Source organism: Musa acuminata, chromosome BXJ1-7, assembly GCF_036884655.1.
Source record: "Musa acuminata AAA Group cultivar baxijiao chromosome BXJ1-7, Cavendish_Baxijiao_AAA, whole genome shotgun sequence".
Classification (NCBI taxonomy): Eukaryota; Viridiplantae; Streptophyta; class Magnoliopsida; order Zingiberales; family Musaceae; genus Musa; species Musa acuminata.
This window is the reverse complement of record NC_088333.1, coordinates 7,653,687-7,681,358: the sequence shown is the minus strand read 5'-3', so window position 1 is coordinate 7,681,358 and position 27,672 is coordinate 7,653,687. Positions and strand designations below refer to the sequence as shown.

The window sequence follows — 27,672 nt, the reverse complement described above, 5'->3', positions numbered from 1 at the left end:
CAATAAATATACAGTACATTATATATTAATTCTTACTTCAGTCGGTTGTGCAAGTCACGTTGAGGTCAACGCTCAAATCAGCCAATAAACTCCTTGTCATCTTGGAAGCTGATATTATATATCCGACAAATGCTGACTGCAATCCACGTGTCGAATGCTAAATGACAAAAAATACAGCTCATATCAACCGATTACGACAAAGATTCCAAGCCACGCCTTAGGCAGATGCTACTTACGATAGAAGTGTCCATAGTGTTGTACGGGATCCAAATACTCTATGCTGTCTATACATACAGAGGGATCGTTAGATACCTTTCTAGCCGTCATTGGGAAGAACGGAGAGCGCAGCGAGGATGGAGGTGGAGAACAAACACATCATCATCAAGCACGCCATCGACGGTCTCCCCATTGAATCCGACTTCGAGCTCCGGAGCACGCCGCTGGTCCTCTCCGTCGCGCAGGGCTCCAAGGAAGTGGTCGTCAAGAACTTGTTACTGTCGATCGATCCTTACCAGCTCAACCGCATGAAGACGTGCAGCTCCTCACAGAAGACCTTTGCAGCTGCAGCACGCATCCAGCCCGTGCAGGCGAGCTTCCTGTTAATTATCGTCGTTCGTTGTGTTTGCTAGCTTGTTTATTCATGAGCTCGGTGTGCATCTCGCGACCTTTGCTACAGAGAATCGATGCCTTCGGCGTGGGGAAGGTCGTGGTCTCGGGGAACGAGGAGTTCGAAAGAAACGATGTGGTGGTCGGACTTCTGGCCTGGGAGGAATACACGGTCGTCCGGCCGGGAACCACGTTGACCAAGGTTGACCCGCATGAGTTCCCGCTGTCATACCATGCGTGCATCTTAGGTAATTATCAGAGAGACGCAGGAAATGGATCCACAAGATTGACAGACGGAGAAGGCCACGAGACACTCTGATCATAACGCACTGCTGTTTGCCGCAGGGACGAGTGGATTGACAGCTTACGCTGGCTTCTACGACATCTGCAAGCCGAAGAAGGGGGAGAAGGTCTTCGTCTCCGCAGCATCCGGTTCGGTGGGGAGTTTGGTCGGCCAATACGCCAAGCTCTCTGGCTGCTACGTCGTGGGATGCGCCGGAAGCAAGACGAAGGTGGATCTTCTAAAAGAGAAGCTTGGATTTGATGACGCGTTTAACTACAAAGAAGAACCTGATCTAAAGTCTGCTCTTAGAAGGCAAGACAGATCCCATCTTGTATCGATCTTTGCAAGCAGCAGTTCATACTTCCTGATTACTTCTATGAATAGGTACTTCCCGGAAGGAATCGACATATACTTCGACAACGTTGGTTCTGCGATGTTAGATGCTGCAGTCGCCAACATGAACCTCTTTGGTAGAGTTGCAGTATGCGGAGCAATCTCCGAGTACGCGGACGCTGGCAAGCGAGCGGCGCTCGATATGGTCGATGTGATCTATAAACGGATCACACTCCGCGGGTTCCTCGCCTTGGATCACCTTCACGTGTTCGCTGGATTCATATCGTCCACATCCGACCATCTTCCGCCATGGCAGAATGCGAGCAGTCGAAGACATTTCCACTGGCCACGAAAGCGTGCCATCTGCTTTTGCTGGTTTGTTTCGAGGTGATAATGTCGGCAAAAAGCTCGTGCATTTGATAAGTTTGTGATGAGTGAATTGCTTGTGATGAATAAGAGCGGAAAGCTTTTTGGCGAATTTTCGGAAAAAACGTTTATTTTTCAAAAATTATCGTGTTCTTATTTAAAAAAATTCTGAAACAACGCTCCTAATTTTATAAAAAAATTATTTTACCTTTTATTTTTTACAAACCCATCGTTACCTCTGTCATCCTGACCGTTGCTTGTAACCCTCATCGAAGCCTGTAAGTCCCCTTCTTCATTCGGATCGCTCCCTCCACTATAGCTCTCGTGGGAGAGCCGACCATCCTCCTTTCATCACGCATAAGTTCGCACTCCACTAGAATCGAGCAAGCGGTATCATCATCGATTATTGAGTTCCGACGAGGGTGACAATGCAGGCGATGGCTAAATTGTCACGGACTTAGTTAGTTTTGCCTAACTCGTGCGGCACCCTTGCGTGTCCGTCCACAAAGGTCTGCCTATCCGAAGCCTCCCATGGTCCCTTAGGACCCACATTTGAGAGAACATGATAGAGAAAATGCCTCACTCTGGATCCACAAGCAAACATGTCCGAAAAACCACTTCATAAACAATGCAAATTACAAACAGACTTTACAAGCTTTGAACAATTGCACAACAAAGGGTAAAATGGTCTATTACAGATCGAAAATCTCTCACACGTGTCCACATGACACAACCTTTATTTACAAGCCTAAAGCGGCCACCAACCTAACTAAAATGAGATTATTAAGCCTTCGGCCGTCCCTCTATATTCTGTACAAAGCATGAACATACCAAAAGACACGGACATACATAAGCATTACATCAAACATCATATTTATAAGTTTGTCTGTGACATTCTCCCCCACTTATTCCTTCGACGTCCTCGTTGAAGCCTTTGCCGACACTGCAACTCCTCGGCTTTGCTGAGTCTTCAATCTTCTGCTCCAGCTACAATGCGCCTCTTGGCTCCCAGCTACTCTCCGCTGCCATTTTTGAGTAGTCAAACCTTTAATCCGCCATGCTGCTTGAACTCGCCAATGACTCTGACTCTAGTGTGGGGTTGGCTGAGTTGTGTTGATCACTGTTGATTCCTGCGGATCCTCCAAATGAAGAAAAAGACCATCCTTACTGCGTTAGTCTCTCATGCTGTTCGAACTGGGTGGATGCTTGTTGGAGCTTTAACGAGCATCGTCTCGCAAACTTCTGAAATTTTGGGTCCTTCCTCCACAAAATTTTGCTCATTGACTCTTCTTTCACTTAGTTGTCGCATCTAAGTAGGTTCACATCACTTGTGCTTTTGATTGACATTTCGTTGGGAAATAAAGCGGATAATCTACTCTCAGTAACACTGATCACCGTTGGTGAGGATTTGACAACTATTGTCTTCCATTATCTTCGAAGGGTCTTTGAACATATGTAGAGCTCCTCTGCTGGATAGATAAGAGAATTGGGGTACTCGGTTTCGTCCATTCTCTTAAGAGTTGAGAAGACAAAGGTTACTTGACTTCGCCCGCCTCATCGAGGTTGTACTCCATGCATCGAGCTGGTTACTAGCCTTCGCCTGCTCTTTGCTCACACTTCTAAAGCACTTGAAGTGTTTGCACTCCTTGCGTTGAGTTAGCTACTGTGATTCACCTTCTCAATACCATCGAACTTCTGGAATGCAGGAAGTTTTCACCCCAACTTGGAGTAATTCTCTAATAGAATTGGTCGCCTCAGGGATTGTACCGTCTTCTCCATCAACCCTGCCGCCTACTCCCCTGAGTAGCGAAGGTACAGCACCGCATACTGCCTACTTCGTTCCTTGGTCGTGCACTCTTGCATGACCCGAAGTCCTTCACTTTCCACTATCTTGATGAGAAACTCATTAACATCGGTCTTATGAAGTTCCTTGGCTTCTGCCCTTCAGCCTTGTCTCGGTACTTGGAGTTTGCCTCTGCATGCTCCACCTCCTCAGCCCCTTTCACGACTAAGTTCTCTCCCTCTATGAGAGCAAGGGATCAATGACTTTCACGGAAGTCCCGCCTCTGCGGTACCATGGCGCTGCCATGCCCATGGCACTACTATCCATCGCCTCGCATCTGCATCCCTTTTCTTCACGATCAGTAGATATGTCTCCGTGACACTCCTTTGAGTCCACGTCCATTTTAACTGATGCTTGATTTTGGATAGCTAAGTCCCTTTGGACTCGTCGTCGTCTCCTCGCCCATTTCGACCCCCTGCTTCAACACCTATATGTTCTCCAAGCAGCTCTCTTTGGTCGATGGAAAAATAGACTACAACTCCCATGCATGGCCTCTGCCATCCTGTTATAGGGTTTGCATCGATTATGTTCTCCTTAGCTTCCTTGGTAGCAACGTTCGCTTACTCGACCTTGTCCCCTGACTTGTCGGGCTCCCTTAAGCGAATATGAGCACCGGAGGAGTCCAACTCTTCGGCTACTTCGATCATACTGCTGTATGATCAAGTCCCTCCCATGGGACACACTGGTACTTGCATTCGAACTTTTCCATTGGTGGAATACAGCCCCCATATATTGACGACCAAGGCTTTCATCTGATGCAAAATTCGATGCACGCACGGAAGACCCACCTCTGTTGTAACATGGACTTCACTCCTTGAATCTATAGCCCTTCTTACAGTCGTGTTGTTCACCATAGTGGAGCTTCCAGTAGCTCCCGATCATACCTCCGTATGATCTAGACCCTCACGGGGCTAGATTTTGTGTATCGCATTGCCACGAACTGTTCCACCATGATCTGCTGCACCATGTCACCTACTGGTGACATCTCTATTGCATTCTGTTCCTTGTGGGATGAACTCAAATTGTGAACCACCCACTCTTGGGTCACACCAAGATGAAGCACCACTCTAGGATAGTCCGTCGCCTAGTAGCACTAGAAGTCCCCCGACTTCGCTGCAATTAGTGCACCATTGTCTGGATCCTGGGCCTCTACCCCTACCAACACAATCTTCGCTGCGCACCGCCTCCTTTATAGCAACTTGAATGACAACACTATGGCATATTCTTCAAGAGTACCCGCCTCTGCGTCCTCTTGCCCCGTGCTAAGGCCTTCTGAACCCAACTTCGCCTCCGCAAATTGAGTCGCCTTAGTTCCTCCATCAAATGCTTTTCCAAGATAAGGTGCATGTGCCAAGAACCTCCCTTCGTCTTTGGCACCATGCAAGATGAGTCCGTTCCGTTAGAATGAATGACCAATTGAATAACATAATCCTGTTCTTGCCTCTGCAAGAGTTCATGTCCTTGACCTATGTTCAAGGAAGGCGCTATGCCTCCGCTCCATGTTCCATCTTCTATGTTGGCTCCCTTCATGCGGCTTGGGTACTTCGCCAAGTTACTCCCAAGTTGCTCTGCTTCTCGTTTTTGCATTAAGTCAATGGTGGCCCTCACGCCCACCATTCCACGGGTCAGCCCTCCCTTGAGTCTGATCTCCATATCGACTCCAAGTGTGCCTTCATTTGAGTTGCTTTAGGTCGCTCCCCCACTTGATCTCGCAATGCATCCACCAATGCATTATCTCGAGCGAGATCATGCAACGTCTCATCGTCGCTTGCTCAGTCCATTGAGCTTCGTGGAGTTGTTATTTGTTGAGGTACTTCTCCTCAACATGTGAGGTCCGTCCCATATGATTCTCCCTCTAGAGAGCCGAGACTTATCCCTCCTGGATAACTGTCCCGTTGGAGCAACATCTCTCTTCGTTTCGGAGATCACCATCCCCTTTGGACTACTCCGATCTGCTGAACAAACTGTGCATTGTTCTGCCTCCTACAACCTGCTAGATTGTGACTCCATGTCAATACAGCCCCCGCTGCACCACTCAAGGCCTAGCAACCTGCTAAACTCGTTGCACCCTTCAGCCTCCTACGAACGTATCCTTCACATGCCGAAGAGAAAGTTTCAATGCTCCATGGCGCCGAGTTTTGGTCGCCTTGGGATGGCCGCGAACATTCCATCGTCCGCATACAAGCCCATGCATGAGTACCAAATTCTTTGAGTTAGCAATTTCCCTCACCTCTGTGAGCTTTGCATAACTCTTTCGGTTGCTGAGCAACTCATTCCACCTTGCATGGTCTCATCCTTTACTAAGCACCTCGCTTATCTTGAGCACCATTAAGTACGGTTGTCAACGTTGAGCCGTAGCTCAAACTCAGCCATCCCAACCTTTGTGCGCTTCACATTCTTACAAGCTTATATGTTCTCGTGGTGCCTCTTGCGCGAAGGGTTGGCCATTCCTTTGAATGCCAATCTCAGGTGCCCACTCATCCAAGCGACTCATTTCCCCTACATCCCCATGCCCGTTTTCCCCCAAACGGTCACGCATGTGCTGACTGCCCTCAACGCAGCCCCGCTAGGTCCCCCACGTGTGCATGCTAAGTGTTTCTATGAGCGCTTGTCCTGCTCTGATACCATCTGTCACGGACTTAGCTGGTTTTGACTAAGTCGTGCGGCACCCTTGCGTGTCCGTCCACAAAGGTCAACCTACCCGAAGCCTCCCATGGTCCCTTAGGACCCACATTTGAGAGAACATGCTTCACTCGGGATCCACAAATAAACATGTCCGAAAAATCACTTCATAGACAATGCAAATTACAAACAGACTTTACAAGCTATGAACAGTTGCACAACAAAGGGTAAAATGGTCAATTACAGATCAAAAATCTCTCACACGTGGCCACATGACACAACCTTTATTTACAAGCCTAAAGCGGTCACCAACCTAACTAAAATGAGACTATTAAACTTTCGACCGTCCCTCTACATGCTTTACAAAGCATGAACATACCAAAAGATACGGACATATATAAGCATTACATCAAACATCCTGTTTAGAAGTTTGTCCGTGACAAAATGGTTGGGTGGATAAAGGGGTTAACTAATGGAAGGATAAAATGATTATTAAAATAATTATTATTTTTTAAATATGAATATTATGTGTAGAATTAAAAAAATAAATATTTTTCTAAAAATTCACTCGAATCTTTTAATCGTCAATAATGTATAGGAGAATGAATTGCTTGTGTCGTGATAAGAGACGATGGTGAGTCCTATGGTACCTGCACTATCGGACGATGATGAAGGGGGTACTATTGAGTTTTACTTTGTTGTCCCCGAGATGATCGATTGACTAGTCTCGTAATTCTTCAAAACTTATAAGACTATCACGAGCTTGAATCATAAGATTTCCTTATAATTTGGACCAAGAATATTTAATACATGAAAAATTATCTCTTCATCGTTAAGAGATGCATCCACTATATCAAGCGCATCAGCTAGAGTTTTGATAACTTGTATGTAATATAAAATAGATTTTATATCCTTAGAAAGTCTTAAAGAATTTCTCGAAATTGACTATAAGATTGGTCGACATATATTATTGTAAGTTTGAACTAGATTTCATAAGAAAAATTTGTAAAGACTAAGGAATGATTTGAGGAGAGAGAGAGAGACAATGATAACACTTCTAAAAAAATAAACTTAGAATTCACAAGCTTAAGATTATTCTCTTTAATCATTTGTGGAAGATAAGTGATGATACTATTTACTTAACCCATAATATCATAACTGATTAAATAAAATTAAGTATAGCCGCCCCCCTCCATTGCACGCTGGTTCGCCCTCCACTGGCTTCGATCGAGCACCACCGTTGTCGATTGTTCGGTTCCGACGACGACGACGATGAAGGTGATGGTTGACGGGCTAGGCTAGGCTGGGCTGGGCTGGGCTGGGCGGAGGCGGGACACGGAGGGGGTAATCGACGGAAGGATAAAATGATTATTAAAAAACACTATTTCAAAAAAAAAATTCTGTGAAGAATTTCAAAAAAATAATTTTTTTTTCCAGAAATTCGCTCGAAGCTTTTTATCGTCAATGGACCGCCGGAGAATGAATTGCCTGCGTTACTACGGGAGACCGTGGTGGGTCCCATGGCCCCCGCACTCTCTGACAATGATGAAGGGGGTCGGTGAGAGGGTGACTTTAGCTGCGATGTCTCCAAGACGATCGGTTGACGTGTCTCTTAAAGGGCCGATATTTTGGCTATCCGGTCCCACTTGATCTGGACCGGTCACCGATTGGTGGCCGACACCCGGGAGGTTAACGCACCACTTCCGACATTGCCCACCGGGACCTTTAAAATTCTTCGCGCAGCGACTTGATTCACCGTGACCAGGTGCCCTGGCTTTTCTACGCCCCACGTGATTGCCGCCACAACCGCCTCCCGTGCTTTGTCGTCTCTTAAGTCGTGCATCAAAGCAGCTCTCTCATCCACCATCCAACCGAAGCACGACGGTTCATCACGACCCGCTCGCCCGACTACACGCGTGATCCCAACACCCTCTCCCTCTCCCTCTCCGTCGCACAAGTAACAGATTCGGATTCCGGTCCATCGGAACCGAAAGCAGCCGGTGGTGCGCCATCCAAGGCCGGTGGTTGGTGGGCCATGGAGACGAAACAGCCATCTCCGCCGCCGCCACCGCTGCTGCAGCAGCTGCGGCGGCGGAAGTGGGTGGTACCCCTGCTCGCCTCTTTCTTCATCTCGTCCCTCCTCATCTCCGCCTTCGTCTTCTCCTCGTCGTCGCCCTTCTTTGCCGCCTCCTCCTTGTCTCGCCAGGCTCTCCTCCTCCTTTCCTTTTCCCAGATCCCCTCCCCCGGCGGCGACGAGCCCCACTTCGTCGAGTCCAAGCTCCGCTTCCCGCCACCGTCCGGAGCATCGGCTCGGCCGGTCCCCCGCCTTGCTTACCTTATCTCCGGCTCCGCCGGGGACGGCGGCAGTATCCGCCGGACCCTCCGCGCGCTCTATCACCCGGCCAACCAGTACGTGCTCCACCTCGATCTCGAAGCCTCCGCAGCAGAGCGCCTCGAGCTCGCCACCGTCATCCGAGACGATCCGGTCTACACTCGTTTCGGCAACGTCAGGGTCGTCGCCCGAGCCAACCTCGTCACTTATCGTGGGCCCACGATGGTCTCCAACACCCTTCACGCCGCCGCCATCCTCCTCAAGGAGGGCGGCGACTGGGACTGGTTTATCAATCTCAGCGCCTCCGATTACCCTCTCATCACCCAGGACGGTACGATGGGTTACCCAATCATTTGATGTGGCTTTTATATCTACTTCGCATTAGGATTTTCCTAATTTAGTTCTATACATTATGTTCCTGCAATCTGATTTTTTTTGTTTGCTTTCTTGCCATCAATTTGGAATTCTAAATTGATATTTTCCCCGCTTAAAATATTTAATGAATATGTTGGGTATCATATGCTGGTTATGCCTTGCACAGAATATTTGGTTGCTGGGTTTGCTTTTCCACATTTCTCTGTTGGGAGATGCTATCTGGGTAGAGCGCATCTGTTGGCAACACATGTTTACATGTACTGCAATTAGGTATCTGGTGCCTCTCATTGAGCTACCAATGTGATCTGTCATTTAGTTTGATCTCATCATTCCACCATTGAAATTCATATTCTTGACCGGATACACTTTCTTGTAAGCACCTCTTAGTGAGAACCAAACTGGCCCTTGTGTGCAGGAAGTTACTTTTAATTTTTTTTATTTGATAGATCAAATGATATGTTGTTTGCTTCTAGATAGATAAGTTGTCTTAACTTCTGAAGCTCTTTTATCCCCTTTTGTCGATCTCATTGATTATTTTTTAATATTATCAAAATTTAAGTAGTTTTCAATTCAGGAAACGGTTCTAGTTCAAGGAAGTTATGTTTTCAAATGACTGATTTATCATACCATCCAATTCTTGGTTGCATGTAATAGCAGTTCCATTTTGCTTGATGCTCAATTTTCTTGTCTTTGGCAGATCTATTGTACACACTGTCAAGTTTGACTAGAGACCTGAACTTTATAGAGCACACTAGTGACATTGGATGGAAGGAGTACGTAAGATTTATGTTGATTCATTATTTGAGATCTTTATATGGCCTTTCCAATTGGAGCTTTGGTCTGGGAGAAGCTTTTCAATTTAGATTCATTCGGGTAATGGTCTCCTAAGAAGTAAATTTTATGATTTGTGGTGCAGGTATCACAGGGCTAGGCCTTTAATTATAGACCCTGGGCTTTATAGCATGCACAAAACAGATTTATTTTGGGTTTCTGAGAAAAGAAGCATGCCTACTGCATTCAAGCTCTTTACAGGTACTAGTATAGGTCTAACTCATTATTTCATGTGTATAGTTTTACTAATAATTTATCTAGTTTGCATTTCTTGTATGGAACATACTTTCATAGTGGGTTACATGTTACTTGGTGATTATTTAAACAATCATGCATGGTGGGCAATTGTCCGCTTAAACTCGGAACTATGACAATCTAGTTATTCAGGTGACCATGTATTGCTACTGCAACTAGGAAGTTGTGGCAGATTGACAGTTTCTTTCCATCTGCTTTGACATGCAAGATACGATGGAATAGTGTACATGATATTAGTTGGTTGAGTAATGCCAGTTTGACATATGATTACTATTTTTTATGTATAACAGGTGGCTGTCAGATTTATATAGTTATGTTATTGAATGCTCTCATATAACTGTATTTGTATCTGTATTTTGCTACCAAAACTTTCGAGATATGGATATGTCTATGAGTTGCATTTGGGTGTCCCAATAATATAAAAATGCTCAAAACATTGAAAAGTTTTTAACCAAAATAAGAAGAGGTTATTTGATCAGTCTCAAATAATTTAACACAAAATTCTATTCTTAGTTTTGTGAATGATGAGACCACATCATAGATTGTTTGAGGGATCAGGAATGAGATAAGTACTGGAAAAAAATATTTGAATGGGCTAGGATTTGGTACATAGAGGTCAAACGGAATTGGCATCGAATATGATAGAAACATCCACTGCCACTTAGGACAATGTGCGATGACTTGGGGTTGGCCTGGAAGGAACTGGTCTGTCATTAGTTGAGGTCAGTCTGAGAATGATGGGGATTCCTGAACATCTTTTCGACTTTGTGGCTCCGGGCCAACTGATTTCAATTTTTTTGAGGTTCTGAATTGATCTAGCATATCCGAATCAAGGTTGGTGAATCCTGTAGATTGTGGCATTGCAAGGAATTGGCCTTGCTTGAATCTGGGATTGGTGGGATTTCTGAGCATCCTTTGGATTTTTTGGCTCCATCTGACTGATTTCAGTTTTGTTGGGGATTCTGAATCAATCTATCAAATTTTGGTCAAGATTGGTGAATTCTTTAGATCTTTTGGTTCATGTTTAGGAACTGTATCAAAGAATCCTGGGCCTAAAAGCTGTACATGTTCACTGCAGACAACACAAAAGGACGCTGAAAGTGGTATTTGGAAATCAAGTGCCCCCGATATCTATGATTTTCTAACCTTACCATAAAAATACCAGCTTTTGTTATGTTGCAACCCAAAGCTAAACTGTTTGCTTATCATCTGATGAAGGTAAATATACAAGAAAAATAGAAAATTTGTTCAAGGCTTAAGGGAAGCTTATTAATTGGACTGAAATATAATGAGTTACAATCGTTACTAATTATGGATCCTTGAAGTCTTACTTGGGGAAAATGGAGTTATCACACAGGATGTACCCCTGTGTGTGGGGAGACTTTGGCAGTTTAGCCTGTGACATGGCTTTCTTGGATTGGCCATTTTTTGGCAGTTATATCAAGCTATGCATAGAACACTGAATCAGATCTGATGGTAGTTGCTTGCTTGTTGCGCTTACAGAGTTATGTCAATTCTTCTCACTCGCATAGTATAGAAGATTGTAATCTAGGTGACTAAGGAGCAGATATCAAAGGTTGGCTCTGAAAAGAAATTGACATTGAACTTAGTGTGTTATTCGTTTCTTTCACCCTTGCTTTAGGATACTCATATTCAATATTTATGGGCTAAGGCACATTGCCTAAGGTCTGGCTCAGAAAGCACCTCCATTCGGGTAGAAGGCTAGGCCAAGTAGCCTTCGGAGAAGAAGAAAGTGAGACAACACATATGGGATAGTCTGACCCAAGGAGCCAACTCTTCCCCATGAAGTCTCAGGCTCAGAAGGTCATAGCCAGTCACACCAAATGGGTAGGTGATGAAACTGATTGTCCGTGCTTCTTTTCTTCAGCGTGGTGTACTTCATTCTCGTATCTTAAAGCCCTAGCTTGTTAGTTTCTCCTCGAAAGTAATGTACCACTAGTTGGATAACAAGTGGACTCTTGCAACGCCACATATATAATAGTTAGAGCCAAGCTATGTAAACTCCGTGTTTCATGTGATCTAATATTATATTTTCTTTTGCCATTTCCATGTGTTATATGCTTCCACGAGGCAGAAACATGAGTTGATTCCCAAGTATGTTGCCACTTTTTATAGTATGTTGTCTGACAAGTATAGGAACTAGTTGTTGCATATAGATCACATTTCTAAGATTCTTATATTAGTTGCTAGTTATGTTCGAAAAAATTATTTAGCCCATGCTTGCATATGCGTATGCGGTCTTGGCTTCAATACCACATAAGCAGCCATATACATAGTCCATGTGAACAACCACCTACATATTTTGTGGTCACATAAGCATGAAAAAGTGATTGCTTATTTAGTATATCCTTGTTGCTATTATTTTTACCATTATATTATTGTAATTAAATAATTGATGATAATAACTATGATTGCATTTGCTTTTCTGTGATTCTTGCATCTTATCACTTCAATAATTTGTTAAAGAGTATAAACGTCACTCCATAACTTTAATATGTCTTTTTATGTCTTCTTTATGTATTCTCTGTTTGTGCCTGATTATATTTTGTTGAATATTTTAATGTAAACTGTCTATACTGAAAGTGCAATTCCTCTCTGTGGAACTTGACCGACTGTATTCTTTAGCTTGTTTTTAAGTATTTGGTTCAAGAAACTAACGAATGATATACACATGAATCTTCATTAGTGAATGCTATAGGAAGCAAGTGAAAAGATGGAGAGAGCAGATTGATCTACAGTTGAAACTAATGTTAAAGTCTCATATTATAGTTCATGTTACTAAGATCTATTACATGTTTCTCATACCTGCTTCTAGCCTACTTTTATCTCCCCTTCTGTACAATCATTATCATAATTACTTTTCCATGTGATGAACATCATCTGTAATAATGAGTGTCTAGTTGTAAGTAATGATTTGGAAACATATTCAGTGTGTCAACCAATTCTTGAACAAAGATGGATAATATACCCAAAACAAGAAATGTTTCATATAGGGTCAGATAATATGACTTGATAAATGGAACCATGATCTCCAAGCTATTTGATTCTCATTGGATTCCAGATTATGTTTGTTTTCACCTTCTTTTTCTTCTACTTGCCTTATCTTTGTTGAATAATTAGCTTACCTATGCTGTGATATACTTGAAATCCAGCTCATCTTATGTTGGAAAGATAAGTAGATTTCACCAATGTGAATTTGATACTCATTTTGTCATCTAAAGAATTTGCATGTCATTTAACACACTGGACGTTTTGTATGTTCAAAGAACTTATTGTAAAACTATTTAATCAGACAAGTGCACCACCTGTGCCCGATAACCAGTGGTCAAGACTGGAGATATGTACTTCTACATTTCTGATGTGTTGTCTTGTGGAGGTGTTAACCTATAAGGTGTACTCAGATAATGTAGTTTGAATGACCTTACAGATATTATTTTCTTCAATACTGAAAGTAGATATTTTTATGCATCAGAACCCATCTTATCTTGGCATTCAGTTTCTAGTTTGTGCATGTCCTTTCCAAATTTGATAAAGCATCCATCTATTTGCAACTCGTGGAAGACTGTACTAGTTCATGTATCTCAGATGGTGGGAAAGAAAAAAGACTGAATATAAGGTCAAAATATTCATTTCATACCCTGAGATGTTGATGCTTCCATACCACTTAACCTTTGCATAACGTTTGTGGGGTTTAACACAGGATTATGCATCAAGTAGATCTTGTAGTTTATAAATGAAATATATGAATCCTTCTCTGATTATGCCACAAACAAAACGTCCATATAGCAGACACCACATGCTAATGGTGTAGAACTAGTGTGAATATACTTGCAATTGTCTCATTTACGGTTGATTTCTTTGCAGGCTCTGCTTGGATGATGGTTTCTCATCAGTTCATTGAGTTCTGTTTGTGGGGGTGGGACAACCTTCCAAGAACAGTTCTAATGTACTATGCAAACTTTTTGTCATCTCCTGAGGGCTACTTTCACACCGTCATGTGCAATGTTCCCGAGTTCCGCAACACCACTGTCAACCATGACCTTCATTTCATTTCTTGGGATAACCCTCCGAAGCAGCACCCTCACTTTCTCACCCTAGATGACTTCACAAGAATGGTCGATAGCAATGCTCCATTTGCGCGGAAGTTTGGCAGAGATGACCCAGTCCTCGACAAGATTGACAAGGCGCTGTTAGGCCGTGATCCTGATGGTTTTGTACCCAGTGCATGGTGCGACGCATTGAAGACTAATACTAGTGATGATCCACACTTCACAGTGCGGACCGTCACTGAGCTCAGGCCTGGGGCAGGTGCTCAGAGGCTTAATGCCCTTATAACGGATCTGCTCTCAGTAGATGGTTTTGATGAGAAGCACTGCATTTGATATGGATAGTCTGTTGGGAGAATTGGAAACCTTCTTTTTCCTTCAAACATGGAGCATTGAGCTATCTTGGCGTACCCCTTCAGTTCAAAGCAGCAAATAGGTAATGCACCTGTTTGGTCATGATCTCGAAAGAGTAGGATTCTATGCAAATAATGGTTCATTAGTTGCTTTTGTTTGCAATATACAAGTTACTAGGTAAAGCAGCAGAGTGCAAAGTCCTTGTTATGGTTAGATTACAAGCTGCATGCAGGGCATGAAGCTCCCTTGTATCCATGAAGCCTAATGTTGAGTACAACAGATTCAATGCTGTAATATTTTTCAGCTTCAGCAGCTTTTGAGATCTGAGAGATGCATTTGCGCACTGATTTATTACCGAGGGGCACTTTTTAGCACTAATCTTGATCCAAAGACAAGTCCGTATCAAACTAGTGCAAATAAGTGGACATGGTTATGTTGTATTTTATGAAATCCAAATGCCTTGGGTTATGTTTAAGTTGTACTCAGATGGTGAATGCTGATGATGTTATCATTATAGGAACACTCGAGTGTACTTGCTATAATAAGATCGAACCCTGTTCTGAGCACAAGATTGGGGTTCGAAGGTGAGAAAGAAGGAAGATTTTGGGTTCCTATATTGATCATTTATAATGGTCTTTTGTTAATTCTCTGATAAGCTCTCATGAATCCTCTTATAAATTCCTTTGTGGTATTGGCATTCATCAAAATCTTGCATCAACTGTTTTATTCCTGTATTTAATTGTAGCTAAACAACTGAAACTGTTGCAGATTGGGGTGTTAAAAATATGTTTGAATTAAACTATTATAGGGTTGATCTGAATTGAATCTGTTTCTGGTTTGGTTACTTGGTTCAATTAAAGTAAGGTAGGTTTGATCTGGAACCATTTTGCTTAAAGGTAATTATTCCAGCTCAATTGTTTATAATTTTAAATAAATTTTTTAAATTTGATTTAATTAGGTGAATCGAATGGAAATCACAATCCAATTCGATTTGTGAAATTGAACTCACATCATTTATGTCATTGAAATTAGATCAATATCGTTACTTGGGTTGTTGGACTGGTTTGTTTAACCAATACCCTTAAGATAGTGAATTTGATTAAGTTAATATTTTTAAAATTAAAATAGGTTCGATCCGAATATGAATCATTTCATTTTTGGTTTGCTTTGAATTTTTGGTTCAATTTGAGTACCACTGGTTATGGAGTCATTTATCATGCATCTATTGGTAGTTGATCTTTACATCATAGCACCGACACTACGAGTAACAAACAACAATATAACTACAAGATAGCATACCCGACACAGTGTTACTAAACTTGGGAGATCCAACTAATAAGGACCAGTAATGAACATATCTGCAAGTGAATTCTTCTGCTGATCTAAGCTTGAGAAGTAGCTCAACTAACTTCAAGTAGTTGTGCAAACATGAGACCGAAGAGAGCTCTGGTTGAGCAGCTTCTTCGTATCGTGCCTCCTTCAGCTCATTCTCCAAGCTATTTCCATGAGTTCAGCTGCTCCTTCACGCGGCACCTCCACCGGATCATATTCTGAGATAACATCGCACTGCAGTCAGTAGCAGGAGAGAGAGAGAAAGAGAGAGAGAGAGAGAGAGAGAGAGAGGATTACTGTGCGTATTCGACATTTATCTTGGTGTTTGGGATTTTGGAAACAGCGTCGAAGGCTCTGGTGGACAACACCAGGGTGGAAGGACACGGGCTGTGCCTGCAGAAATCCACGACCTCAACGACGATCGAGCCATCCTTGCACGGCCGTCGGAGGCCGCTCAGGCACCGCAGCAGATACCTTCTGCCGCAGGCGGCGCCGTTGTCCCATATGCCACTGCCTGCCGCCACAAAATGGCCGTTCCCAGGCAGCTGATCCTGGGTGTAGCCGGGGCACTTCGTCGCTGCACAGTGAGATGAACGGTGACTTCTCCTCAGACGAAACTTGAACTGCAAAGGAGTAAAAGCTTACGTAGATATGGAGGACTGTATGATGTAGCTGTGCCGACGTCCCCTGAAACCCCAATGAGATCAACGGCGCACGCTAACCCAATAAGCATCGTCTCTAACACCCACCCCTTTCTCCCCTTCATCGCTGAGCACATAGCATAAATGACTCTCTCTCTCTCTCTCTCTTGCAGCCTTATAACGCACTCCAGGCTCAAAAACTGCACCATCTTCCATTGCTTTCAGAGGAAAAGACCTCCGCTCGTGGTTGCTTTAACTTTCCGTCCATTCTATTTCCTATCATTCATTAATGGCGCGCCAGTTCAGATCGTAACTGAGATCACTTAGAAATCTCGATTACTCACGGAACTAAGGCTCTATCGACAGTGGATAAGTTCTAACGTGCGAGAGGTGTATTGATCCGAGCAGGACATGATCTACATCCGAGGTGGGTATCGTGTCACTGGCACCTTCTTGGTCTCCTATTTGGATTGCATTACTGGTATAGTTGAACTCAGCATTAGCACACGGATAGACCTCAAGCACAAACGTCACATCTTTTTGTCTTCATGCTATTGCATATGCATCAGATCGGCATGGTAGCTTTACTTCCTTTCTGCTGGTAGAGCATGATGACATTTCGATTTGGATAACACTGTACCAAAACTTTTCATCTTCCACAAATGGAAGACAATACTTCTCACAACATCAGAACTTGGGGTGGAACTCTTTGTGATCGCTGATCTGATGGTTAAAGTATTTTCCATTTGAATGAATATCTGATCGATTAGTCAGCATCAGAACATTGAATTGTAAAAAAAGTCAAATGTTTTGGCTCATCAAACTATATCAATTACCATGACTGTTATAAATAAAACTTATTCATAGTATTTTATTTATTTGATTTACTAAAATAATTTAAGTATATCTCTTAATATTTAATTATTTGTAATTAAAAATATTTAAAATAATAACTGAAGATTAAAAAAATAAAAAATAGATACATGCATTGTTATTATAATTAAAATTTTGTCTTTACGTGAATTTGAGGAGAATGGGCTTTACCCAGATTCGACCTATTTTCTTATCGAAGCACAAATATTGGTTGATCAAACCATGCCAATTAGCATTACTATTGTAAATAAAACTTAGCAATAATATTTTACTTATTTGATTTACTAAAACAATTCAAGTATATCTCTTAACATTTAATTATTTATAATTAGAAATACTTACAATAGTAGTTGGAAATTAAAAATAAATAAATGCATGTATTGTTATTGTAATTTAAATTATGTCTTTGTGCGGATTTCGGGTGAATGAGCTTTATCAGAATTCGACCCGTTTTCTTATTGAAGCCATAATATTGACTTTCTTATCTGGTCAAAACCATGCCAATTAGCTTGATTTCTGTAAATAAAACTTAGCCATGATATTTTACTAGCTTGGTTTACTAAAATAATTGAAGTATATCTCTTAACATTTAATTATTTTATAATTAAAAATATTTAGAATAGTAGTTGAAAATTAAAACAAATAAATACGTGTATTGTTATTGTAGTTTAAATTTTGTTTTATGTGAATTTAGAGCGAATGGGCTTTACAATTAGAAATGCTTCGAATAGTAGTTAAAAATTAAAAATAAATAAATATATTCATTGTTATTGTAATTTAAATTATGTCTTTAAGTGGATTTCTAGCGAATGGACTTTATCTGGATTATCGGCCATAATATTGACTTTTCAGACTTGTCAAACCATGCCAATTAGTATGACTACTGTAAATAAAACTTAGTCATAATATTTTACTTATTTGATTTACTAAAATAATTTAAAAATATTATTGAAGTATATCTCTTAATATTTAATTATTTATAATTAAAAATACTTGAAATAGTAGTTAGAAGTTAAAAACAAATAAATATTATAATTTAAATTGTGTCGGATTTCGGGCGAATGGGATCCGACCCGATTTCACAACCCTCTCTCTTTAGGCCACGGAACTGGTCCAGGCTTCTCGTGGCCGACGGCTTCTGCGGACGACGGCAGACAAGGCTTTTAGGGCTTCTGCAGACGGGACGACGGTAGGGCTTCTGGTGGCGGACGGCAGACGGCTTGTGCGGGCATCGGCGGACGACGGCAGGCAGGGCTTGTGCGGGCTTCTGCGGACGACGGCAGACAGGGCTTCTGCGGACGGGACGACGGTAGGGCTTCTGGTGGCGGAGAAGTATCATGGATTTGGGCAACCTCATGGCGTCCGATCCAACCCACCACTTCGAATCCGTCCCCTCCTCTAGGTTTGTGACGGTCATGTTCTTGTAGCCAAGCCTTTTTGCGCGTCCTAGATTGGTTTCTAAGCCGTGCTAAAACCCTAAACATTTGCTCCGTGCTGTTTGAAGTATGAACGTTTCCGCTGCGTCAGCTGCTGTTATCTGAGTTCGATTGCTTGTCTTTGTTGTGATAATTAGGCAAGAGCTGACGAGGGCGTGCCTGGAGAAGGGCACGGAACTGGTCCAAGCCATAGCCAACGCTGTTTTCGCCCTTCCGTCAACCGATGACCCTGATGGTCCGATCGTTCGGCTGCCCCCGCCAACTACCACTCTTCCGAGGGAGAAGCATGTATGCTTCGTCGCCCTTTGCTGCTTCTTACGTTTTGATTCTGCTTATATTTTACGTTGTGTGATAAATTACCTTAAGTGGGCATATTCTACTGTTTATGTCATTATTTTGTTTTTTGAAGAATCCGAAGCAAAATACATATTGTTTTCTTTTAAAATATGAATGATAGGCAAATAAAAAACATAAAATCTTTCGGCCCATAAGATTTGGATGATGAGTTATGTAACCCAGATCCAGGAACAACTATTACATATAATGTGGTGTAGCAATAATCAGGAAGCACCGAGGCAGCTTGATTTTTCTGTTTCCAATTGTGGATAGATCCTGCAGATGCATGGAATGCCGTTATCACATTGATGCTTCACTTTGATTTGTTTCTGATCATTACACAATCGTTAGGATTCAGTGGTTTATTTGTAATGTGTCTCTGAGGCCATATTCTTGGTATTATATCTAGTCTTCCTTCCAAATACTGGTACCTAATGCTAATAAGTTATTCTTGTTTGCCCCTTGCATTTTGCTTTAGCTTTTAAGTCATTGATTCTTATAGCATAGCCTAATGATTATGAAGTCTATCGAGCTTAAGAGTTAAGGCATGCTGCTTTGATTTGTTTATTTAAGCTTGTTCCATTGTTCTGAAACTACATGGTAGTCTCTAACAAATAACTACATATAATGGTTGCTGTTGTGGATTCATATTCATTTCCTACAAACAGTTCCATGCATCATCTGCAACTCTACAATTTAATTCTAGTGTTGCATATTTATTTGATGACACTGATTCAGCTTTGTTTCTTTATAGCTTCCGAACCCTAAGCCTCCTACAAAGTGGGAGTTGTTTGCCAAAATGAAAGGTCAATTTAACAGAACCTTTCGTGTTCCAAAGTGGACTGATTGTGCTATCAAAATGTTTTATTTTCCCTTACAGACATGCCACTAATTTCATCTAGTGGGATGTACTCATCTGGCTTGTCAATCGTTCTTGCAGGGATAAAGAAGCACAAAAAGGACAAGCGTGTTTTTGATGAACAAACTGGTGCTTGGAAGAGACGTCATGGCTATGATCGTGTAAATGATGATAAAGACATACCAATCATCGAGGCCAAACTATCAGATGGTAATGGTTTGCCTTACATGGATCTTGTCACAACTGGTTTTTTCTTTGTAGAATATCTAGTCGCATAGAGATTAGTCTTTTTGGGTAAATTGACTCTAGTGAGATCTCATACAAACTTTCACTTGTCTAAATCACAAGAAAGAAGAACATTTGCTCCGTAGTGATGGAAGCTTTGAAATGGCATCCAATGCTCTAATAGTGATTACAACATGCTGGCAGTTGAGGAATCATCCAGCACATGTGCATTATGCAGCCATATATGAAGGCCCACACAGTTCATATCAAAATACGGTGAATAATTTATAACCAAGTACGAAGAAGTGCATAGATAATGAAGTTTAAATTGCGAGTGGATAAAAATAAAATATGGTTTAATTAAGAACACATGGGATGATATTTTTATCCTCATTTATGTATGTGGGTAAAATTATATTTCCATAGACTTCATTTTATAGGATTCAAATTGTAAATAGTACAAAAATAATAGAGGATGAAACGTAGAGCACATATGCAGTAGTATTTAAATGCTCGTGGATAGCCTATGCAACTGCTTAGGTATTGTAGCTCTATAAGTAGCATATATCATAAGTGCCTGCACAGGTATTTGTCATTGCATATGCAGCCTCTTGTTTGGCATATGCTGTAAAAACCATTTCTCTGGGCCACTTAGACTAACAATGATGACTATTTATGCATATGTACCTGACTTCTTTTTGTAGGTGTAATTACCAATAGTTCAGAAGTCATATACAAGCAAGTTGTTAAGTTAGAATAATGCTGATTAGGAAATGAAACTCTTACCAACTATCGTGGGTATTGTTAATAGAGTAACCGGTTATGGTAAAGCATACTTCGGATAATAAGCAAGTTGTTAAGTTAAAATAATGCTGATTATGAAATGAAAATCTTACCAGCTATCATAGGTAATGTTAAAAAGAGTAACCAGTTATGGTCAAGCATACTTAGTATAACTTGTGGATGCATATCATTTGTGGTAATATTTTTTCATTTTTCAGACCTAAAGGCTTAAGTTGAATGTTCTAAGGATGCATTACTTTGGTATTTTCTATTTAAAACCACATATCATACAACTAGTGCTGGAATTCTGGACCTGGTGCATCAGCTTAGTAAAAATATGAGAAAAATCTAGCCGCTTATGCTTGAGATTTTATGGGTTTGGGTTGTAAACTGGTTGACATTTAACCCAATTTGTTCGAGATTAATCAACCAGAAAATTGATCTGGCTAATAATTCTGGGTTGTGTTAATTATACTGTGTGCAGGTCAAATGATCTTGAATGAGCCAAATTATGTAAAACTATTTGGTTCTTTAGGCTCATCGTAGGTTGAAAGTTTAGCTTGAGGTTTAGGTTTAAAATAGAAAGCCTATATATTAGATTGCCATAGCGGCATGTTTAAATATTGAAAATGTATCTTTAAATAATTTGGTCACTGACTTGTGTCTCGTAGTCCTGTTCTAGATTAGACCCTTTGAGGCTGAATCCATGTGTTTTATTTTAGATCCGCATCCATGTTTGATGCTAGGATCATGTCTGGGGTTGACACTCCCTATAAAAGTCCAGGAAATGTGCCTACAGGAATGCTGGGCAACATTTTTTTCTTACTGAAATTTCAAACCATGACCGTGACACTACTGTGTTTGGTCATCATTTTGCACTTGTGTTGAACAAACTTGCTTCCATTTTCAGGTAGTGTGTTTTTGCATCAGCACTGGTTACTTCTCCCTTCAGTTATTAAGTGGTTGAAGCATCATGTACTATTTTTTGGTTAAATCGGCCAAGCTGGTAGTTGGGGGTAATTTGGTATGATTACTTCATTTCCTGGTAATCAGAACTTCTCTCATTGCAGAACCAGGAGAAGATCCCTTCAGCAAAAGGAAGGCTGAAAAGAAGCAACGGGTTGAAAAGCAAGAGAAGAACCGGCTGCAGAATTTAAAGCAAGCTGCAAAAGCTGGAGCCTTGCCAAGGTTGTCTTTGTTTTCGGTCAACTTATGATTTTTTTTTTTACATGCTGTCATTCATTTTTGCACCAAATATGCAAAATAATATACTGAGAAGAGACGAACATCTAGCTATTGTATCTAATTACCTGTACCTTCATTCTTCCATCGCAGTCATGTTCAGCTTGCTGCCACAGCATTGCCCATCACAGGAACTCATGGAGAGGCACCAAAGAAAGCTAGCAAAGAAGAGCTCCAGAATGTTGCTGGTATGGCAGCGACAGCAACAGCAAGTGGTGGGAAATTTGACAAAAAATTGCCTGGAGAAAAACCTGCCAAGCATGCCGGGAAGTATCGTAAGGTTGGTACTTGCTTGGTCGTTCTTTCTAGAAAAGTATTGTATGTTAGTGATGTTTGTTGATTGTGTTCCTTTTGTGTAGTTTCTCCCTGTTGTGGAGGGAAAAGGGATGAGCTCACAAGAAAAACAACAAACAGCAAAAATTCTTGACCAGCTGATGAACAAAAGCTCTCATGGCATGCTCGATGTCAACAAGGCAGGATTTCTTATTTGTACATCCATGTTCAGTTTATTTACTTCTGCCAAGGATCTTTCTTTATGTCATATATATATATTTGTGAAACAGGCTGTTACAATGTTCAACGTAAAGAAAGAAAAGCAGAGGAAGAAAGAAAAGGAACACAAGACATATATTTCTGCAGCAAGTAAACTGAAGCCAAAAAAGAAATCCCTTAAGAAATCTTCAAAAAAGAAACATTAGACAGTGGCACTTATGAAATGCATGAGGAGCGGTAAAATTGTTGGGAGTTATTAAAGAGGTACATATTACTGCGAGTTCAATGTATCAGCGGCAAACGACATCCTTTTCTTGTTTCATTAGATGTTATGGACAAAATCTATCTTGCTGCCTTATGGCCTTGACCGATTGCGTTTGATAACCAATTTTGTAACTTAGATTTGTAGTTGTTCTACTTGGTTGGGAACTTGTAATCGTTATGGTGAATTCATGATGTGGATGTTATTTTTCGATACAAGAAAACATTGAGATACGTTCATTATGTAGACCACAGATACTAGACAGAAAGTAGAGGGTGATGGTCTACTGCATGTACCCTCATCAATGTTGGGACCCTCTTGAATTCACAGGAATCTGGTACATCTTTATCTGCCATTCATGATAAGTGCACTTGTCAATGCAGTCCCCGTCCATCAATTGGATTGGATGATCGAGACACCAGATGTTAATTGGATCCCCAGGGTTTGGGGAGGATCTAAATTATTTGTTTTTTTCCTCTGCAAATTTTGGAGATAAAGATGTCAATTCACTCTGTTCTTGGACAATGATTTATTCTTTTTAGCCCATAGTCTTATCTTTTTTTCTCACTAAATATCAAACAGCTACGTGCTGACAAAACTAGCACCGAAACTTTGACTGCTTTAACATCTCAAAGCATTTGTCGACCTTTAGGATGTGGAAAGAACAAGTTCAACAGGCTAAAAAGTTCTTGACATTCCCACTCACTTGACCGCTAGGCTACAACAAGCAAACAATTGGAAGCAAAGAATATGTCTTTATGCTTTATATATGGTTGTCAGTAGCTATTATTCCTCTCATCGCCTTGCAATATGCCCCACAAACACAACTATGTGGTTGCTAAATTTAATGACACCTTGAAAGATTAAAATTGCATCTCATCATCATTCATCACCCTACCCTGTCATATTCATCACCTAACTCTGTTCTCGATTTCGACGAAAAGACCAATATACCCCTTACCGGTACATTGTAAAGATGGTAACGAGTGAAAGATGCGTGACCTACCTTCTAAAGGACAATTATACCCCTACATTATTCACCTATTATGTAATCTAGATTGTAAGGGCATTCATGGGATAGGGGAAGTTCTCCTTTACTCCCAACAGCGGGACGGACGACGGGAGAGAGGCACAGGAAGGGGTAGCGGCGGCTAATCCCTCTCACCCGTCCCCCTCCTCGCTGTTATAGCGCGAATGGCGAGATCGATCAAATAGGGAGATTATCCTGGCTTTGATCTCTCGAAGGCGCGGCTCTTTGGATTATCCTAGTTTGATTCCCCCTGCCCGATTGTTTCGCGTGGATCGTTGAGGTGACGTCGTTCCCCTGGATTTTTGGATTCCTCTGTCATAGTTCGGCTTTCACTTGCTCATCTGATGATCCATATGTTTTTTTTTTAAATCGAGTCTTTTTCTGGATTCGATTTGGTTTCGGGGTTTACCACGTTTCCTTCTCTTTTAATCTATGCATTATGTTCTTCTTCTTGTTCTTGTCGATTCAGGCAGCGGCCCTGCGTAGCGCCGTGCTTCTCTTGTGTCTGTAGAAAACCCAATTTATTTTATTTTCTCTCGCACCTCCGCCTCGTTCTTGCGTGGTTGTAATATCTGTTGGATTCAAAGATATTTATTTCCTGTATTTTATATCTCCCATTTTGTTGAAGCATCTACTTTGCTGCATTCGTCCCCTTGAATTTGTCTTCCGATTTGGTTATCTCAAGTGCCTTTCGAACCCAAGAGTGGTGCATTTGGATGCTGTGGTGCCCTAATCTTACCAAATCCAGGTTTTGCTTGTGATAGGAATGGCGGATAAGAGGCTGCAACCGTTTGAGAAGAAGACTGATGGGTTGTTCCTCCTACCCTTTCCAGAACTAAGCTTTTCATGGAACCTCCATGAGGGATTCTACCCCACTGGTGGCTTGTTTGCGAGTGTTGGGCAGATGGGAGTCGGTTTTGGGGTTTCTCCTAATACTTCTAATCCTACAAATAACAGCGTTAAGGTGTCAGGGGCCGATCTCTACATGAAGTATGTGTCGCCGGAGGTTGGGTATCGTGCTCTTGAGACTCCTGCTGCTGATCCTACTGGAACAGTAGCGGAAGCAACTGATGTTGCGGAGGAGGTAGTGGTTAAAAAGGAGAAGAAGAAGGGTGGGTTGAAAATAAGGATTAGGATAGGGAATCCCCACTTTAGAAGGTTGTTCAGTGGAGCAATTGCGGGGGCGGTGTCACGGACTGCGGTTGCACCGTTGGAAACGATCAGGACACATCTTATGGTAGGAAGCAATGGGAACTCGACGACAGAAGTCTTCCAGTCTATAATGAATACTGAGGGGTGGAAAGGGCTGTTCCGTGGAAATTTTGTTAATGTGATCCGTGTTGCACCAAGCAAGGCGATTGAGGTAATTGATCGTGTTGATTTTATATCATATGCATTTCTAGTTTAATGGTGATTTCCTTGTCTGTGATATCACACCGTTGTTTCCTTACCGCTTTCTTTCATAATAACTTTTAACCTTTTGTTATGGTTGACCAAGATATATGCTATCAACTTCTTTAATTGTATATCTCATGACTTTCCAGGAATCTTTGCTAAATTTAGGTCATGGATTGTTCGAGCGAAACATGATACCCAGAAGCCTGGGCTAAAGTAAAAAAAAAAAAAACTGAACAAACATGTCAACTAAACTAGTCGGCTCAGTTAAAGTTATGATTCTCCAATTATTTTAGTCCCATCATAGAACCATACTATATAGGAAACATGGATCAAACCACTCATTACCACCGATTCCCATATTGCAAGCAACATAATCCTGGATGCTTCTTTGATCTCGCAACTGATGGATCGCCCCTTTTGCAATCCACATGCACCGTTTTGCAGTCCACGAGGCAGAAAGCAGTCATGGTGGAACACTTCGAGCTTTCCATTTTGATGGGACTTCAGGGAAGGAGGGGAGGTTTGAGCTGAGTTTTGTGCAGATGATAAAGCATTTTTCAGTTCACTTTAGGTGTCTTGGCCATTTGCAAATTTGGATGTCTGTTTCCCTTGCTAGGTTTTTGAGTCATTCGACCTTTATTTGAGAAATATCTTTTTTGGTTTTATTTCAAAATCTCCCTTGTGGATCAACTTTGTGGTCTGGTGTTTATGGTGCGCCTCTCTGCAGTGAACATGATCCTATAAAACCGAACACCAAACTGGTGGAATGGGTTAATCGTTACCTTGCTTTTTGGGTTTGGTTGGTTCCATTTCGGGCTTTGAACTTTTTAAACGTAAACATATGGTTCAGTTAAAGAAAATGAGGTTTGAATGTCTGAACGACAGTGAATGTTCCTCTTTTGAACATTTCATGGCATCAAAACTATTGCTTTATGTATATTTTATAGGCTTGTGATGTTGCCTCTGGTATTGTTTGACTCACTGGGCAAATTAGATACATTTTCTCTACTATCATGTAATCCCTTTGATGAATAAACAGAATGTTTTGCCACAATATCTAATCACTCATTCATCATGTAATGCGTACCTGCATTTAGTATGTCTCAACATTTAACTCTTTGATCACATGTATATTACTTTGTAGATTAAAGAAATATTATGTAATTAAAGACCATAAGGTTGTGTTTGTGTTGGTTTTGCCTGCCAGTTTTCACCACATTGTTTTTAGCAGACCGTGCAGAAAATGCACATGATCCATATGAAATGACAATATGATGTTGCATACATTTTCAGTCTCTAGTAATCAATCATCTTGTTTGAACCTTAGCTCCTTAGGAATGCTGGTGGTTTAACCTAGTAGGCTGCTACTATATAATCCACATTTCTATTTCTGCAGTTCTTTTGAATGTTGATGGTTCTTCTTGCAGTTGTTTGCTTATGATACAGCTAAGAAGGCTTTGACTCCTAAGGATGGAGAACAACCCAAACTTCCACTTCCCCCCTCACTTGTTGCTGGGGCCGTTGCTGGAGTCAGCTCAACCCTCTGTACGTATCCATTAGAGCTACTCAAAACTCGACTAACCATACAGGTTAGTGAAAACCCCCTGGAATGTTAATCTTGCACATATGTTTGTATCTGATTCCTGCTCCTGGTACAGAGAGACGTCTATGACAATCTTTTACATGCTTTATTGAAAATCATACAAGAGGAAGGTCCGTCGGAGCTGTACAGAGGTCTCACTCCGAGTCTTATAGGGGTCGTGCCGTATGCTGCCACCAACTACTTTGCATATGATACCCTCAAGAAAGTTTACAAGAAGACCTTCAACACGGACGATATAGGCAACGTTGCCACACTTCTGATTGGTTCAGCAGCTGGAGCCATATCGAGCAGTGCCACTTTCCCACTTGAGGTTGCTCGGAAGCATATGCAAGTCGGAGCTGTCGGTGGTAGGCAGGTGTACAAGAACATGCTACATGCTCTCCTGAGCATACTGGAAAAGGAAGGGGTTGGGGGTCTTTACAAAGGGTTGGGGCCAAGTTGCATGAAGTTGGTGCCTGCTGCAGGCATCTCATTCATGTGCTACGAGGCGTGCAAGAAGATCTTGATTGATGAGGAAGATGCATGACTCCAATGCATTCTCATCGTATAGAGTATGGAACCATGCAAAGTGAGATTTCAACCTTTCTCACTCGGCAAGTTTTCTTTGATTGCAGCTCTTCGGAATCCTAATGCAGCTGCCAGGGACATTTAGATTCTCACATGTAGCTGTTTCTTAATTTCTTCGTGCTTTTTAATGTATTTTATTTTTCCCGAGAACCCATTGGAAGGGTAAATATGATATTTGAAATGTTAAGGTTGATGCTGGAAAATTCAACTGGAGACAATAAAATTAGATTTCAATGTTAAGGATTTTGAGATTACTGTAGAGTGCTACTGAACAGTAGTTCTTTCTATTTTGTTCTAAACTCCTTTAATAATTGATTGATGTAAGG

The 27,672-nt window shown here is 41.5% G+C and overlaps 3 protein-coding genes and 1 pseudogene across 3 annotated transcripts; all 4 read left to right on the top strand.

Annotated features, from left to right (window-relative positions):
• The first annotated feature begins 274 nt into the window (after positions 1-274).
• Positions 275-1,700, top strand: LOC135678573 (2-alkenal reductase (NADP(+)-dependent)-like; annotated as a pseudogene).
• Positions 1,701-7,880: 6,180 nt separating this feature from the next.
• LOC135678572 (beta-glucuronosyltransferase GlcAT14B-like) lies at positions 7,881-14,752 on the top strand. The gene is made up of 4 exons (XM_065191520.1): positions 7,881-8,716; positions 9,458-9,533; positions 9,677-9,792; positions 13,732-14,752. The coding sequence occupies exons 1-4, from the start codon at positions 8,089-8,091 to the stop codon at positions 14,247-14,249; spliced, it is 1,338 nt and encodes a 445-aa protein (XP_065047592.1). The 5' UTR covers positions 7,881-8,088; the 3' UTR covers positions 14,250-14,752.
• A 3,472-nt stretch (positions 14,753-18,224) lies between these two features.
• Positions 18,225-22,986, top strand: LOC135678571 (ribosome biogenesis regulatory protein homolog). The gene is made up of 8 exons (XM_065191519.1): positions 18,225-18,515; positions 18,687-18,837; positions 19,640-19,691; positions 19,826-19,954; positions 21,823-21,940; positions 22,088-22,274; positions 22,354-22,467; positions 22,558-22,986. The coding sequence occupies exons 1-8, from the start codon at positions 18,451-18,453 to the stop codon at positions 22,690-22,692; spliced, it is 951 nt and encodes a 316-aa protein (XP_065047591.1). The 5' UTR covers positions 18,225-18,450; the 3' UTR covers positions 22,693-22,986.
• An 842-nt stretch (positions 22,987-23,828) lies between these two features.
• On the top strand, positions 23,829-27,586 carry LOC103991294 (adenine nucleotide transporter BT1, chloroplastic/mitochondrial). The gene is made up of 4 exons (XM_009410695.3): positions 23,829-24,058; positions 24,543-25,141; positions 26,604-26,765; positions 26,835-27,586. The coding sequence occupies exons 2-4, from the start codon at positions 24,545-24,547 to the stop codon at positions 27,303-27,305; spliced, it is 1,230 nt and encodes a 409-aa protein (XP_009408970.2). The 5' UTR covers positions 23,829-24,058; positions 24,543-24,544; the 3' UTR covers positions 27,306-27,586.
• The last annotated feature ends 86 nt before the right edge of the window (positions 27,587-27,672 follow it).